Raw genomic sequence first — 17,513 nt, 5'->3', positions numbered from 1 at the left:
TAGCTGTTGATTCAGTGACAGTGTGCTGATAATGATCCCACTCCTATTAAATGTTAAACTAGAGCTGAGGTCTGACAAGTATATAATGATATGCTGTAGTTTATATTCAACGTCCCTAAATCTGAAAAGTCTAAGCTATAAAGGAAATGTAAAATATAGTGGATGATGTATTAGTTATTAGATAGATAGATAGATAGATAGATAGATAGATAGATAGATGGGCAAATGAGCATTAAATAAAGGGGAAAACTAGATGTTTCCACTGTGTTATCTGCCATGGTAAATGACCTGTAGGTTAATTTGTAAATGTCGCTGTCCAAGCTGGGTGGTGCTGAAATGCAATCAGGCCTATTTGAAATCACAGTAGGGTGTTTATGATGCCTTTCTTTTCCTTTCTCTCTCTCTATACAGTCAAAAAGCAAACATTGTTTTCTGCTATGTTTCCACCGTGGTGCTGATGATTCATCTGAATTAGCTGTTGATTCAGTGACAGTGTGCTGATAATGATCCCACTCCTATTAAATGTTAAACTAGTGCTGAGGTCTGACAAGTATATAATGATATGCTGTAGTTTATATTTATATCAGGGGCAGCCCCCCTAAATCTGAAAAGTCTAAGCTATAAAAGGAAATGTCAAATAAAGTGGATGATGTATAAGTGATTAGATAGATAGATAGATAGATAGATGAATAGATGGATAGATAGATAGATGAATAGATGGATAGATAGATAGATAGATAGATAGATAGATAGATAGATAGATAGATAGATGAATAGATGGATAGATAGATGGGCAAATGAGCTTTAAGTAAAGGGGGAAAACTAGATGTTGCCTATTCAGCAAGACCTTGCATGTTGAGCATGAGTAGTTTATTAAAGACAAGCCTCCTTCTATGCTCCCCACCTGTGGAACAAGCCTTGCCTGAATATCTGAGATCTGCTGTCAGCTCATTTAAATCAGGGATTAAAATGTTATTGTTTGCTCTGGCTTTCCAATCAATTAAAAAATGAAATTAAGAATATAGACTTATTCTACATCTGTAACTTTATTTGCTTGCTTTTGCTTTTTATTGCTTTTTAAATATGCATTTTATTTCTACTTATTTGCTTGGTCTTGCTGTCTTTTAAATGCAATTTTAATGTTTTCTTGAAGTCTTGTGTTTAATATGTTAATATAGTTTTATGCTCCTGTAAAGCACTTTGAATGGCCTGTCTGAATGGGGCTCTATAAATAAAATTGCCTTGTCTTATACGTGCTGTTGATAAACTGGATTGAGCTGTGTAGAGAATGAACGGATCATCTGATGTGGGACTCCTTCTGTACTGTAGTTGTTGGGTTTAAATCTATTTTTGAACATTAAATAGAAGGAATGTAAAGATTAATAATATGCCCCTATATCGTGAAACGTCATTATCCAAATTACTGACTGACATGTCTCCTAAAAAACAAACAAAAGCAACAATATTTATCAAGATTCATTTTGAAACAGACCGAAGAAGAACCATCACACACCTGATAGTCTGTGAGGATCGGGTGGAAGTGGTTCCTACATGCAGTCCAAGTCCATAAACAATTAATCTAGAGGGAAAAAGCCACAGGCTTATAGCAAAACATTGCTGGCTTTTACATTATAAGGCAATACAATTTTAAATTATGGACTACTTCTATGATCCCCATATGCTGAGTGAAAGAAAAACATACAGACCCTTATAAACTTCTGACTTTAAATCTATACATGAATAAACAATAAATATATACAAGCTTTTTCTCATATTCTATCTACAAGTGAAAAGACTTTAAATGAAAGCACAACATCTCTCAGATTCAAACGTTCTCACAAATTGAATAAAGTCAATTTCAGCTAAAAGAAATAAGAAATTCAAATTATATTAGTAATCAGTCCCTGACCAAGTGCAAGCTCTTTGACTGCAAAGAAAAAACTCACATGAAAACAGTCAGAAATCTCATTATGGACACCAGCGCCTCCTGCTATTGAGGACTGGAGGTGCAATAAGAGTTATTACAGATATTAAAGAACACTGTTGCAAGTAACAGACAGTCCAATAAAATACAAGTCCAGTATGTTTAATGTAATAATTCTAATATCTGTGAATTGTAAAAATGAAAGCAAACAACCAAAAATAACAGAAATATGTGGTAAATAAAACCTCATATTGTGTCATTTGGGAAGAAAACGTGACTTGCTGCAGAAGGTCATATCACAGAGTAAAGCCTTATATGGGGATGTGGACATAAGGGTCTTTTAAATACATTTCTGATATTGGCAGGTAATTTATTTAAACTTTAAACTCTAATTTTGTTGAAAATAAACCATGTGGGATATGAAAAAATATCATATGAAGTTCCAGAAATAATCATAATTGTCCAGGCACCTTTTGAAAGTTAAACTCTTAATACTTTATGACTCTTCTTGTTTGAAATGTTTTCATTTTTGTGCTCTATTTATGTTTATTTACTAATGTTTTCTGCAGCTGCAGGGTTATTATAGGGCTTATGGGGAAGAGGGTATTGACATTTTGTGTCGATTATTATTTGGATATAACTATTACAAAGATCTGCACAATTTGTATATATACATGATTATGAAGTGTGCATCCTCTGTATCAATACTCTAATACTAATAAATGTTTATCAATATTTCAAAAGTTGAATCCATAAACACTAATATGAAAAGTGAGATCATGCCTCATGAGGGAAGATCCGTTTGGGTTTCCATGGGCAGTGGCTTATCAAGCAGCTATATAAGGTCATTAAACTCAAAGTGTATTTTTGGAACAATGCTCCTCCCCAACATCACAGCCTCTGGAGGAGTTCCTCTCTCGGTGAACTTCGACAGTCCTGAGGATTATCTCATCTTTCTCTTCCAGCTTGTGTTCGCTACAACAGCTGTTCTGGTAGCCGGATCTGTAGTCATCACCATCTTGGCCACCAGAGCTCTGCGCCTCCAGAACAGGTTTCTCTTTATGCTCAACACTAGTATCTGTGACACGCTGGTTGGCTTCTCAGTCTATTATCTGGGTCTGTTTGATGTGCAGGAAGGATATCCTTCCAGAAATGGAACTTATAACATGTTACCTTCTCTTCTCGGAGTTAACTTCGTGACCTTTTTATTCGCACAGTTTGACCGCTATTTCGCTGTTTGTCATCCATACATCTACACGCGCTACATCAGCAGACAGGTCGTGATCAGCATCAACATCTTCTGTTGGCTTTACAGCTTTGGGCACCCGATCGCCAGGAACCTGATGCCACTTTCCAAAGCGATACAGATGTACGTGTTCAGCATCGTCATCTTCCAGTTCATCGTGCTCACCAAAGTGGTCATGACTATCAAACTGTATGTTGTTGCCAGATATCAGCTGGAGAAAGATCCTCCCAGTGCAGAGAAAGACAGCAAGAAGGAGTCACTGAGGATTATAGTTTTTGTTGTCATAACCTTTTTGCTGCTATGGGGCCCCTCTTTTGTTAATATCGTCCTTAGACTGCTGTTAGGAGGAGGGCTGACTTTTAGGAACGAGGCCACCAATGTGTTCGCCATCTTGGCTCGGTTGAATGCTGTGTGCACACCGTCTGTGTATATCTGGGGGAGTCCGGCTCTGAGGGAAGCCATGAGGAGGACTGTGTGGAGCAGAGTGTGTCCGAGATGCAACAAGAGGAGGTAACAGGAGGGAGGAGGAAAACACTGCATGCAAAATGCACTTCAACCTATTTATCTATTGCTCATTTAAATTGTCTCCCTCTTTCTGCAGAGTCAGCTCCAGTCATGGGAAGGGAGACACCAAACAGTCATGGAAATAACAAGAACCCGAGGACTCCATCAGCTGCAATCAACTGAGTTTATGATGCCTCTCTCTCTCTCTCTTTCTCTCTTTCTCTCTCTCTATACAGTCAAAGAGTTTTTTATGCAATGTTTCTGTAGGAGCCAAATATATATATAAAAAAGGATAAGTTAAATTCCTTATTATAAGATGTCTGTTTAGTGGTTTAGTGGTGTCTGTGCCCTATGTGGTGCACCATGGCATTAAATTGTTAATAAATTGGCACCAGTTGATGACATCATGGTAATCAGTACCAGCTGTGCACAGAGCAGGCTGCTTCAGGACGCCGAAAATAGTTTAACAACGGGGCTTAATTAAGTTATTTGTTCATTTCACAGAGGCAAAGTTTATAATTTTTCTTCACTTTGGGTTGATTAAGAGTAGTTTACACGCGCATAGTTCTGCACGTTGCCATCCATGCATGCATCAATCCACAGAACTACTGGCTGGACATCTGAACTGTGAGTAACCTGCTGAAGAGTGAGCCAAACTTCTATTAAATGTTAAACTAGTGCTGAGGTCTGACAAGTATATAGTGATATGCTGTAGTTTATATTCATGCCCCTAAATCTGAAAAATCTAAGCTATAAAGGAAATGTCAAATAAAGTGGATGATGTATAAGTTATTATTATTATATAAAGGATTCTGTTTAAATTTGAAATACAGCAAAAGGTGATATCTGTCCAGACTAACATGACAAGTGGACAACTCGGTGTACTGGACATTAAATAAAGGGAAAACTAGAGGTTTCCACTGTGTTATCTGCCATGATAAATGACCTGTAGGTTAATACTACCGTATGTGTACGTTACTGTCCATGCTGGGTGGTGCTGAATCACAGTAGTGTGCTGAGTCATGCAGTTATGGGCTTTTGTGGTGTTTTTTTATATTGTGCATTCTGTTTTTTCCGGTTGTAGTTGCTGTCGGCCTGAAGCTTTAATACATGAACTAAACATCTGCGTAGGTGTTAATGTACTTTTCTGCTTAAAGCTGCTGTTTGTACTTGGAGACCAAGTTGAAATCCAAATTATAACTGACAGTCCAAAAACAATTTATCTGGAAAAAGCCATAGCAAAACATTGTTACTGAAAATAATGTTATTTTTTGTTAATAATGGAGATCTGTTAGACCTATTCAAAATGTTTATTATGATATATATAAGTACCTGTTTTTTAACATAAAATGTAAATGAACATGAACATGACCATAGGTCACTGGCTTTTACATTATAAGGCAACACAATTTTAAATTATAGACTATTTCTATGATCCCCATATGCTGAGTGAAAGACAAATATACAGACCCTAATAAAGTTCTCTGACTTTAAATCCATACACGAATAAACAATAAATAAATAAATAAATAAATACAAGCTTTTTCTCATCTTCTTTTATCTACAAGTGAAAAAAGCACAAAATCTCTCAGGTTCAAATGTTCTCACAAATTAAATAAAATAAATTTCAGCAAAAAGAAAGGATGATAAAGTAAAACTCACATGAAAATAGTCAGGAACGTCATTATGGACACCAGCACCTCTCTCTATTAAAGAACACTGCTGCAAGTAACGGACAGTCTAATAAAATACAAGTGCAGTATTGTTAGTAAGTTTAATAAATCTGTAAACTATCTGTACAAAACTACTGTCAAATGTAAAAATTAAAGTAAACAACCTAAAATAAAAGAAATATGTTGTAAATAATACCTCAGGTGTCATTTGGGAAGAAAACGTGACTTGCTGCAGAAGGTTATATCAGCAGAGAGTAAAGTCTTATATGGGAATGTGGACATAAGAGTCTTTTAAATACATTTCTGATATTAGCAGGTAATTTACTTAAAACTTAAACTATAATTTTGTTTAAAATAAACCATGTGGAATATGAAAGTTCCAGGAAGAATCATGATTTGCCAGCCACCTTTTGAGAGTTTAAATCTAATACTTCATGACCCTGCATAGACTTCTTGTTTTAATTTTTGTACTCTATTTTTACTGATTAAAATTCAAAGAATCTAACTGACCTGTTTGCACGTGTTATTATTAATATAAATATACAACAATATAGAAGCAAATACAAAAAATCATCTCATGATGTGCAGCTGTATGCCATATCAAATCCAAAATGAAGCATCATTTCTTTTCCATTAACCAGCTGCACTATAATGCTTTAATATGTATTGCAACGGTCGATGCATCTACTTGTTCCTCTATTTTTTGCAGACTAGATTCTGCCTTTGCGCTCACATTAGTTATTTGTAATATAGCTTCTGGACAGCATATATTTTCAACCTTCAATACGCAACTTTATTGGCATCAAATACATGTTGGAGGATTAGTCCAAGCCAGACAAGGTCCCCTACACTGTGCAGTACTGCTTGGAGCTTTACAAAAGCATGAATATCTTTGAATTAATTGTCTTTCATAGCGTTGCAATATGTTCACAATTAGTTGTTGTAATTTTCATAAAAAGCCTTTTTGTCATACCTCGTTTTTCATTATCTTTATCCACTTGTTTCCCCAAACACCACATTGTGTCAATCCTGTTTATCCAAACTGCTCTCAACACGTTTTTCTGGATCAGGAGAATTGAAAATGACAGATATAAATAAAAAGTTAATAAGTGCAACACGTTGTACTACATAAAGTCGTCTGGGGGATTCGGCTTCAGGAACAAGCGGACAGAAAACGCGTGTATGGTCTTTAAAGGTGCAGTGGGCGATACGGCCAAAATCTTCTATCCTTTAATAGGTCATTTTCACATCTTGATAACGATATATATCACGTTATAGCACGTTTTCTGGTACTTCAATAAATAAATAGTCTAAATAAAATACCCACATGGTAAAGCCTATTTCTGTAAACTCCTGTGTGAATTAAATACTTTACAAATGAAAAGTATTTTCTCATTTAATTAAGAACTCTAGTGCAAAATGAACTTAACAGTTTCAAGTGAAATTATAGAGAAAAAAAAAATATATTTCCAGCTATACACTGACTGACTGTGTTTACATGCAAACACACAAATACAGTAGTAATGAGATTAGGACAATAGTTTGATTTAACTGAGTCTGATGACATTTTCTGAGAAATTAGAGTTACTACGTGCTTGTTATTACAGACAATAAATTAAGCGCGTAGGAGAACTACGGTGGCCGACACGAAAATGCGAAAAAGCAAATGGCTCTCTCTAGATCCAGTGTTTGGTTTATCCGTTCTGGGCTACAGTAGAAACAAGGTGGCCGGCTCCGCAAAGAGAACCCGCTCCATATGTACTTATCAACGGCTCATTCTAAGCTAAGGAAAACACAACGATTCTTATTTTCAGGTGATTATACACTAAAGAAAATACACTTATTAATATTATATTCCCTTTCTGCCAACAGATATATGCTAAATGTTACACACTGGTCCTTTAAAGTTCTGTAGATGTGTACCTCAGAAAGGCAATAAAGTCTTTTATGCAACAAAAATCATTTTCTATTTATTAACCATAAGAGAAATAACGTTCATTTTGGTCAGAGTGCCACCCTGGTAAAGTTAAAGTTCATGCAAATAAGCAGGAATTTATTAGTATTTTTACAGTGAGATGACATTCCTGGTATAATGTATTGTAGTGAAGTTTAATATATGCTGTTATTTGTCCTTAGCTCGTACTATCTGACACGGCAAAAGAAATGGTTCGCCTCAATCTGATGTGTGTATTAATGCGTATCCAATTTTCCGGTTTCACTACTGACTAGTGACCAACAAATCATCTGTACAAAAGTTCCTGGTGACAACTCGACTGGAAAACAAACTCATTATCTTCAAAACCCCCGGCTTAGTCAGTCATCTTCGACTGAGCACTGAGAATAAGCACTTGTGTTTCTGCCTGTCCTGACCTGGTCCAACGGCTCAGTCTGTTTAGACACTGTTAAAAGGTTTTCTCCACGTGTCTTTGGCTGTGTGTTTAAGCGTGACATAATCATGTGTACATATGTTAATCTTGTTCACCACCAGTGTGGGTGAATTTGTTTAACCACCACTGAAGAATTTCCCTGTGAGGCTGTGGGTTTATTCATGGCTGACAGGACATGCACTGATGAAAGAATGTTTATTATTGTTGTAAGTTGTGGATGCGCGTCATTTCTACCACAGTGTCCACGGGGGCTGCTTGAGTGGGAACGAGGCCAGGGAGGAAACATTGACAGGAATGGAAATGACGGCCCACGGCAGCGCTTGTCTCTGAAGAGATCGTCTGATCATCATCCTGGAAGTCATGAAGAAGGGAAACATTCGTTAATGTCCCCAAATGTATGGCATTAATGCTTCATGTAAAATAGAAACAGGTCTGAATGATCGTCTGTCTTACCCATCGCGTCCCAGCAGGAACAGAGCAGGAATACTTGGTTTGGCGGTGCTTCCGTCGGTGATCATATCAAGGTACTGACTGTCATTGTCCACCGCATTATCAGCTATTAGAACAGCTTTTCCTCCTGCTTCCTCCACATGTCGGGCCTTTTGGACGAAGGAGCAACCTCTACACAAAAACAGAGAGAGAAGTGTGAGAAACTATAAAGACAGTTTGATTAGTTTGCAGTAAAACCTTTTTTTAAAAAACACAAGGTGTTCATCCTAACTTAGGGGCATCATTTCACCTGCTAGTTATCTTCACACAAAAATCTTCTTGTGACCGATACAGTTTCCATCGCCTACCTACAGACGAGGAATCCAGAAGAATGTGGCTGAGAAACCTATCCTACTTTGTGGTTGGGCTACGAAAGACCAGCGGAGACGAGATGTACCGCCTTAAAAGGACTGACAGCAGAGCCAAGAGAACATCAGGTATGATTTCATGTGTAGGGAGGACTCAGCATTGTAGCGTCTGTACAGTTAAAAACGTAAGGCAGTTTATGGCGTGGAGTTCAGGGCAGCATTAGACTACAAATAGTTTAAGTACAGTTATCTGAGGCCACTTCCGCAGGTCGTCCTCCCGTCCCTCCGTAGTAGAAGAGAGGTATCGTCACATTATCCCGTTTGTGGTGTAATAGGTGGTGTTCACACATGTTTTACTATATATTTTAATAAAAGCGCTCTAGGAGAGACGATTAGAGTACCGTTACCATGGAAAACACCGGTTCCGGTTCAGTGACACGACGCGCCGGAAGTTGCTCCCATAATTCACGCAAGGCATCATGGGGGCTGGGAATAAGATAAATAGGTACTACTGAGGCATGTGTACATACCCTCTTTCCACCAGGACTACTTGTCCCTGGATGATTTCTCTGTCCTCCAGCTCTGAGCAGCCGTCTGCTGGGTCTGCTGGCACCAGGAAAATCTCATCATACGACGACGTCTGGAGACCAAAGGAGAGCAGAGGATTGTCATTAGATGGTGAGTGTACATGTGATGTGTCTGATGCTGCGTTCCAAATCACATACTTTTTCTTTTTCCTTCAGTACGTACTGCAGCTGCCATTATAAAGTCGGTACTGTTGCATGCAGTATGCAAACAATTCATCAGAACATTGCCCACACTTAGACCCTCTTGCTCATATATTCACTGCTCAGAGGAATGTGACCTGCTGTGCGCTCCAATACTCATACTACCATACTATTTAGTATGCCAGAAAAGATTTGGTATATTCCAAAACATAGTACGTCAAATGCAGTACTTTTTCTGTCTATTCTGACCCACAATCCTCTGCACAGCAGATATACGAGCAAGAGGGTCAAAGTTCAAGGTGCAATGTGTTTGACAAAGTAGTATGTCCCAATTGTGTGCATACTGCATGCAACAGTAGTATGTACTTTGTAAGGGCAGCAAAAGGGGGAGTCCGTACCAGACCACATGCATAAGAGCCACTACAATAGTGATGTGTCAGTGGCGAACGAGCTGGATAGAAGAGCCGGCTACGCGTTGTGGTGCGTCCTGTTGCTCTGGCGATGCGGTGCGGTGCGATGCGGTGCGATGAGGTGCGGTGTGCTGAGGTGCGTTGCAGTGCGGTGTGGTGTGGTGCGTTACATTGCAGTGCGCTGAGGTGCGTTGCGGTGAGGTGTGGTGCGGTGCACGAATAGCAGACAAGATGAGTGGCAGTCGGAAACGAAGCAGCATGTAAAATGATGGTATTCTGGAAATTATAAAGTTTAGTATAATTATATTGAATAATTTAAATCATATATGTGCACACACCCTAATCACAGGTCAAAACAATGCTAAATTTGGCTGAATTATAAAAGGCAGAAGTGAAGTAAAACGAAGAGCCGTTTGGGCGCTGAAAGAGCCGGCTCTTCTTGGTGAGCTGAGCCAAATGATCCTGCTCACTAAAAAGAGCCTGAACTCCCATCACTACACTACAATAATAAAAAAAATAAAAAAAAATTGAGCAAAGGTGCAGAGTACTCACAAAATCTCCTCCAAAGTCTTTAGCAGGAGCTGCACTGAAGATGTAGCTGATATCCTCTGGACTGATGACTCGGAAGTACAGCAGTTCATTGATCCCCAGACCTACAGAGCAGGTAAAAAACACACCTTTACACCATTAGCCAGCTCACCTCAGAGATATGGATCATTACTGTGAGAGTAGTGATGGTAAACCACAGCAGCAGGGTGAAATGAGATGGCAATACACAGCTAATATACAATGTATAGATAAATATGAATCAGGTGTTTACTAGCAGGTGTAACTCACCTGACATGCGACTGAACTGCATGAAAACACTCCAGAGGAATAAAACTAGAGCAGCTGTCTGATCAAGCTTCTCCATGATCAAGACATTTGCATTGATCCTGAACGTTACACAGACCAGACTTCAGTGTGGATCTCTATGTGGGAGCTGTGTTGGTCCATATGTACTGTAAGCTAGCTGTGGTCCAGTCAGAGAACAACAACAGCAGCAGCTCTGCAGACACTTCCGCGCTGCTTTTCTTACGCATGCGTATCTTTGCAAAGCCGGCGGGTTGCCAGGTTTGGCTTGTTTCCGTCTAATCTGGCAACTTTTGATTAAATTGATTCGATTCAAGATTCAAGCCCTTTATTGTCATTGTGTAGTACAACGAAATTAAATTGTGACAATCCCATAGGTGCTAAAAAAGATAATACAATAAAAAAAGAGAGTGCAATATAAAAAAATATAAAAGATAATACAATATAAAATATAGAAATACAATATGTATAGTGATGAGATGACAGTTTTGCCAGATTAATGCACAAAGTGTCCGTCAGATAATTATATAATTATTGCACAGCATCATATAAATTGGGCTGGTAGATGAAATTTGGGCTGCTTTTGTCAACATTTGACAGGGTCTTGAAAATATTGTGATTACAAAACAAGCTGTCATTTTATGGTCAAACACACAGATAGTCATTCATAATATTGACTAATTTAATTTGAGGAATATTTGATTGACATGAGTTGTATTGTTTGTGATTCCTATTTTTTTTTTTTTTATATTTTATTTTCAAATTTTTTAGTTAACCAAATATACAAAACATACAAAACACAAACATGGCTCCAAATTCCCTCCCTATTCCACCCACATACAAACTGAAAAAGAACCATACTCAAAAGGAGTAGGCTAGTTAACGATCATGTAAAGTGGAGGGAATGGCCTGCATTTCTAATCTCTTGTGAGATTTTCATTCAAATAAAATGCAATTTATAAAACAAAACCTCAGCTAGAATAGTTCTTCTGTTTAGCAATAAAGTTCCCACTACATTTCAGTTTTCCAGCTGCTTAGAAAATAATAATAACCATGAATCCACCCTTCATACAAAGAATGGAATGCATTATGAAATAAAATACAGACAGTTTTGATAAAAAACATACTTTAATTGAAGATCTTTGCTGACAGGCCTGCAATTTTTTACTTTTGGTATTGAAAACCCACATTTATATCAATTTAGTGCACCATCAACAATCCGCAATTTAATTAAATCATACAAATACATCCACATATTTTCCCACTATTCCCAGATAAAAAGTGTTTTTACACCAGCACGACCCCAGTAATGCATGTTTTTATTGAGCATCTTCTCTCTAAGATGTCTGGTTCTTCTTGTTCTTTTTTTGCTTCCTTCTCTTCTTGCACTTGTCCAAGTACCCCTGTGGCAGATCTGGGCAGCAGGATTTTGCTTTGTTTTTGCATTTGCACAGGTTCTTTTTCCCTGTTCTCACCTGCAATGAGTTAATGACAGATTAGGGTCTGAAATGATGGCAAGAAAACTGAATAAGCAATGCATACAAACTTTAATGTGTAAGAAATTAAATTATTCTTTGCAAGCTCTGGCTATGAATATCAAGAATGACTCCTATTGTAATACTTTAAATGTTACTGTTCGGTCACATTTTATGCCATGCAGTATCACATTACTTTCGCACTGGAGCATGTTATTTCTCTGCATAACAGTGTCATTTACTGTACATTGATTTTAAGATTTGGGAGTATCTAAACCAAATGTTGTCTTTTTTTTGTTGGGCTTTCGGCATGTCTACCAATTTCAGTGGATAATAGATGGCAAAATTTACCTCCTAACCTGACAATAGTATAAACTATAGGAAGAAAAAGTAAAATATTGAATTTCAGATAGCAACTGGTACCATCATCTGTGCTCAGTGCATTTGCCATGTATAACAAATCTTAGAATATAAAATAAAATAATAAAATATATACTGAAAATATTAGAATTATACTGTAGCTGACAGCTACTGAGAAAGAGTGTCATTTACTGTCTTAGTTGAAAAATTCTCTAATTTGTTTTTTTATTTTAACTTGCCAGGTATTTAATTGTAGCTAGGTGATAGTATCAAATGGAATAAAACATATTAATTGCTGAAAAACTACTATTGCTTATTCATCACCAACTAAAAAACAGCTGAATATTATATAAATAAGCTTTAATAAATTAAATACATTTACCAATAAATTAATTGAAATGAATTGAAACTAGATTATGATAAAATAAAACACCCAATATACTTGTTACTGGCGTATTGTAACCCACATAATTGTGATAAATCTAATCTAGTTTCTGTTCATCTCATGTTTAGTGACGAACATATACCGCATAATACACTCAGTGACATTCTACATTTAATGGGGATTTCTACTTCAAGTCAGTAGTTGTACACATGACGATAGCGACACATAAAATGAAGAAGGAACATGCATATAAGGAAGAAAGCACAAAGCTCTTTTAATAGCCGTTTGTTTTTGCACAGCACCAAACCACCAAACGCCAACACACTTGTACAGAAATACACCCACAGGGCCAAGAGTTGTGACAAACTGTCTCAAGTGCAGAACTGAACTGGACTCCTCCGCTTCTGATTCATGTTAAATGATGCAATATGTCCAGTTTCCTTAGAATTTAATGTGAAGGATCCTTAAATAGACAAAATTGCGGAGAAACTATTTTATAAAATTTGGTCCCATGAAACCCTATCAGACATTTTTTTTGCTGGTAGATAAAATTTCATATTGAATCACAGAACTGTCTGTGTTGTGGGATTAGAAGTCCTTTTGTTAGCAAGAAAGAATGTCCTTTAAAATAAATTCACATTTCATAGTGTCTATAATGATGTGTGTATAATTTAGAATAAATAATAAATATATGCATAAATAAATAAATAAATAATAACACTATGTACTGACCTTCTGTCATACAACTTAAATACTTAATTACTGAGCTTCTGGTGTGTTATCTTTTAGCCATCAGTGTGTGATTGCCCCAAAGGGAGACGGCCAGAGACACTTAGTGGAAAAATAGGACATGAGAGGACATTGTAAGAACAAAGAAAGGGCAGGAGCAGACAGTGTTGGGTTCAAATAACATCAGTGGGTTACATTTTTCCAGGGAGTCCACTCGCTCCATTCTGACTGCACCAGCGAGTCTCTGGAACGAGCCTTCAGCTTGCTGATCCCCTTCGGCAGCAGAGTAGTAGAAGAACAACATCCAGTCTGAAGTCAGAAGACAGGTCGCACAATAAGAAAATGCAACAATGAAGAGAGTGACAGAACATGGAGAGATCAGCAGACTTGTGCGTACCTTGCCATCATCTCTTAACACGTATTCAATCTGGTGCTCCATAGGGTAGAAGCTGTGAGGAGTCGACCAGGTGGATGGAGCATCGATGGTCACCTTCAGGTTCTTCTCTCCCTTCTCCTGACACCTGACAATCTGGGGACTGTCGGGTTTGACTGGACAGAAGAAAAATGAACATAAAAAAAATGGTTCAAGTGCAGGCCTGTCCCCTCTTTGTTGATTAGTAAGGAATCATTAAATTTCACACTGACTTTTATGTAGTTAAAGTTATGATCATCTGTAGAATATAACTTTACACTTCATCAGAAAGCTACTTTACTGATCAATGTATCACTGGAACCAAACACCAATCGTCTGTATTGAAATGTTTGATTTCCATCCTTTAAGAATTCGGAACAATTTCCTAATAATTGAATTATCTATTTTTATACTCTGTGAACAACTTTGTGAAAAAGATGTTGTTAACTTCAAATCTTGATAGTCTTGTGTTGAATGTAGCTCAGTTTCACACAGCTCACCGATCTCTCTGAGATAAAATGTCTTGTTTCCCCGGAGGACGGTGGAGTGGTCAAAGATGGCCTCAGCTGTGACTTCGAGCATGGTGGTTTCCTCAGCGTGGGGTGCGAGGGAGTGGGACAGCACAACTGGGAATTTCCCATCCCCACTGCTGAACCAATGACACGACTTCCTACCTTCTCTGCTGCAGAAGCAAATCAGACACTGAGGTAAATATGTAAATGAGAAATATATATGCAATATGTTTGTCTGTGTGTTTTCGTCTTTACCAGTCCTGGCCCAGTCCGAAACGCACCGCTGTATATGGTTTGTCGGTCGAGCAGCTGAAGTTACAGTCATAAGACTTTGCCCGACAACTGATATCTATAAAGATACACAATGTGAGTGAATACAAGTTTAATGGAACATGTTTGTCACACCAAAGAATGAAGAGAGTTGGAAGTGCATCATAGAAGGGGACGGTACTTCCTGTGTCATCCTCTAGAGAGAGAATGAAATGCAGAGTTCCTAGATATTTTGGATGCAAGTTTGCAGAATGAGTTCGTCTATTTGAGAGACTGTTTGACATTTATAGTACATGAACAGTTAGATGAAAGGAAAATGAAACCAGAGCATCTCACTTAGCACTTCTTCCACAGAGTCAGGCAGCAGATAGGTCGATGATAACATTTCCTCTCCTCTCCAGCAGGTGTATTCTCCCAGGTCGGGCGCTTCTACGCCTGAGATGGACAGATTTAGACCGACACCCATCACGTCATCATCAAACTTCCATTTGACAGCTCCTTCGGTGTTTGTGCGGCAGGTCAGTGTGACTGGATCATTCATCTTTGTCACCACAACTACAGACAGGTACACACACACATTTATTAACATGTCAAGATGAACACATTTAGATCCATTCAAGATATGAAGACAATTAATGATGGAAAAATATTTGGACCATAAATAAGACGTACAATTTTCTGGAAAGTGGTCGAGTCTGTATGCTCCGGTGAGGCTGATGAGCAGAAGCCCACATATCCACAGTGTCCTCTGAGGAATTGTGTGACAGCAAGAGGAGGAGATTATTGAAAAAAAGATCAATTTCTTGCATGAAAATCTTCAACAATTATCCCTTGATTTGCTGGTGATCATTTCATCATCTTTTTTCAATTATGATTTTTATTGTTTCCTTCACAGAGATCAAAAAAGGCAGTCCAATGTTTTTTTACAGACAAATATTCACAAAAAAATGCATATATATTTAAATAAATTAAATTAAATAAAGTTTAAAATAAATTAAATACAGTTTAAAATAAATTAAATTAATTTTAAAATAAATTAAATTAGGTTTAAAATAAAATAAATTAGGTTTAAATAAATTGAATTAGGTTTAAAATAAATTAAATAACGTTTACAATAAATTAAATTAAGTTTAAAATAAATTAAATTAAGTTTTAAATGAATTAAATTAAATTAAGTTTAAAATAAATTAAGTGTTAAATAAATTAAATTCAGTTTAAGAATAATAAATATATACATATGTAATTAAAGACTAAAAACACAAAAACAACAGGTATAAATAAACAACAGGGACGAATAAAATAAAAATTGTAAAAGCCACATTAACATTAAAAATTAAAATACAACAAAAGAACAACAGTAATTTATATACTGTATACACACAAACATATATATGTATATATATATATATATATACATATATATTACTTGCAAAATTACCAGAATAGCAAAACTGGTCATTTACTCCCTATTCTATCATTTACCATATAATTACCACATTAATTGACCAGATAATAAGTATAATTTTAAAAACAGTTATACAAAGCATCTTTAATTCCAACAGTTATCTCTTACCATTTGGATGAAGTTACTGAAGTGATGCTATAAAAGAATGAAGAGCAGAAGTTCAGTCGTGATGATTGTACGCTCTAACTGACCGCTGGGCATCATTTTTATATCGTTGGACACAGCATGCATCATCACCATCAACACCATCATGTCATCGTGGGGATGATATAGTAAACTGATAAGAGCATATTTGGCGGTGCATTTCCTCTACACTGTTTTGCATGTTTTGCAATTTGGTAAACAGATAAACTGTGAGTTTCGAATGAGGGACTGAGAGATGGAGATAAGAAGTGTGAAGTGTGGGTGTTCAGTGGGGTGGGGAGTTGCCCTCAGCCTTTAAGTTGAAATACTACAGTGTAACTGTATCTGATTACCAACAAACACACACACACACACACACGCACACACACACACAAACACAAACACCAAAAGCACATACACACATTTGATCTTCAATCTTTACGAGAACGGAACATTTATTTTTAAGGCAACCCAACCATAAAGTTCCCCCAAACTTAAACCTTTCCCCTTAAAATTAAAAGAAACAGATATCACACCTTTGTGAACAGAAGACTATTGAGATGATGTCACTATTGTCTCTCTGCTTTAGTAACCTTCCTTTTCTGGGTGTTGTGAAATTAGTTTTTAGTTCATGTTTTAGTTCAATGGTTCTTCTACAAGACACTATTAGATAATCAATTTGTTGTTTCAAGCCATTTTTAACCTAAAATACCAAAATAAAATCACTGGTTGCTGCTTCTCAATGTGAATAGTTGCAGTTTATATCTACAGTAAAAGTCTATTGAATTGTTGGTCACACAAAAAAAGCAATTTGTCGATGTCAACTTGGGCTTTGGGAAATTTTGAGGGACATTTTATCCTATTACCTCACACTTTACAGACTAAATGATTAATCGCTTCACTGAAAAAATTAATCATCAGGTCAGTGGTGTTGTGGTTGTTGATGATGTGGGTATATATATATATTTATATATATTTGTAGTTTCTATCGTGATACAGGCTAGGCCCATATTTATCTCTTCTTCCTCTATGATTTCACTTTAAACTGTTCTGTTCATTTTCCACTCAAGTTCTTAAAATTAGAAAATACTCAGTGCTTTTCATCTGTCAAGTATTTAATTCACACAGGAGTATATAAAAATTCCATAACAATGACCACAAGGTCCCCCTTTTGCCGCCAAAACAGCCCTGACCCATCGAAGCGTGGACTCCACTGGACCTCTGAAGGCACGCTGTGGTACTGTATCTGGCACCAAGCCGT

At 37.0% G+C, this 17,513-nt stretch overlaps 3 protein-coding genes across 3 annotated transcripts; 1 reads left to right on the top strand and 2 right to left on the bottom strand.

Moving 5' to 3' along the window:
• The first annotated feature begins 2,799 nt into the window (after positions 1–2,799).
• Positions 2,800–4,045, top strand: LOC119492268 (trace amine-associated receptor 7d-like). Its single transcript, XM_037776600.1, has 2 exons — positions 2,800–3,680; positions 3,772–4,045. The coding sequence occupies exons 1-2, from the start codon at positions 2,800–2,802 to the stop codon at positions 3,818–3,820; spliced, it is 930 nt and encodes a 309-aa protein (XP_037632528.1). The 3' UTR covers positions 3,821–4,045.
• Positions 4,046–7,910: 3,865 nt separating this feature from the next.
• Positions 7,911–10,752, bottom strand: LOC119492790 (protease-associated domain-containing protein 1-like). The gene is made up of 5 exons (XM_037777540.1): positions 10,507–10,752; positions 10,222–10,322; positions 9,062–9,171; positions 8,188–8,355; positions 7,911–8,085 (listed from the first exon to the last, which is right to left on the bottom strand). The coding sequence occupies exons 1-5, from the start codon at positions 10,580–10,582 to the stop codon at positions 7,965–7,967; spliced, it is 576 nt and encodes a 191-aa protein (XP_037633468.1). The 5' UTR covers positions 10,583–10,752; the 3' UTR covers positions 7,911–7,964.
• A 264-nt stretch (positions 10,753–11,016) lies between these two features.
• On the bottom strand, positions 11,017–16,381 carry si:dkey-88e18.2 (interleukin-12 subunit beta). Its single transcript, XM_037778427.1, has 8 exons — positions 16,367–16,381; positions 15,337–15,466; positions 15,001–15,219; positions 14,650–14,743; positions 14,383–14,564; positions 13,868–14,019; positions 13,666–13,779; positions 11,017–11,996 (listed from the first exon to the last, which is right to left on the bottom strand). The coding sequence occupies exons 1-8, from the start codon at positions 16,379–16,381 to the stop codon at positions 11,859–11,861; spliced, it is 1,044 nt and encodes a 347-aa protein (XP_037634355.1). The 3' UTR covers positions 11,017–11,858.
• Positions 16,382–17,513: the final 1,132 nt, after the last annotated feature.

This window comes from Sebastes umbrosus, chromosome 8 (genome assembly GCF_015220745.1).
Source record: "Sebastes umbrosus isolate fSebUmb1 chromosome 8, fSebUmb1.pri, whole genome shotgun sequence".
NCBI classification, from domain to species: domain Eukaryota; kingdom Metazoa; phylum Chordata; class Actinopteri; order Perciformes; family Sebastidae; genus Sebastes; species Sebastes umbrosus.
Note: the sequence above shows the minus strand (reverse complement) of the source record. Positions and strands in the feature narration are given on the sequence as shown.

What these genes read in the sequence shown, in the direction of transcription:
- si:dkey-88e18.2 (XM_037778427.1), bottom strand. An exon ending in CGACCACTTTCCAGAAAATT is followed by an intron (nt 15,220 to 15,336) that starts GTACGTCTTATT and finishes ACCTGTCTGTAG; the next exon opens with TTGTGGTGACAAAGATGAAT. An exon ending in CTCTGTGGAAGAAGTGCTAA is followed by an intron (nt 14,744 to 15,000) that starts GTGAGATGCTCT and finishes GTATCTTTATAG; the next exon opens with ATATCAGTTGTCGGGCAAAG.
- LOC119492268 (XM_037776600.1), top strand. Translation starts at nt 2,800, where the DNA reads ATGCTCCTCCCCAACATCACAGCCTCTGGAGGAGTTCCTCTCTCGGTG. An exon ending in CCGAGATGCAACAAGAGGAG is followed by an intron (nt 3,681 to 3,771) that starts GTAACAGGAGGG and finishes CTCTTTCTGCAG; the next exon opens with AGTCAGCTCCAGTCATGGGA.
- LOC119492790 (XM_037777540.1), bottom strand. Translation starts at nt 10,582, where the DNA reads ATGGAGAAGCTTGATCAGACAGCTGCTCTAGTTTTATTCCTCTGGAGT. An exon ending in GCAGTTCAGTCGCATGTCAG is followed by an intron (nt 10,323 to 10,506) that starts GTGAGTTACACC and finishes CCTGCTCTGTAG; the next exon opens with GTCTGGGGATCAATGAACTG. An exon ending in AAGACTTTGGAGGAGATTTT is followed by an intron (nt 9,172 to 10,221) that starts GTGAGTACTCTG and finishes TTTGGTCTCCAG; the next exon opens with ACGTCGTCGTATGATGAGAT.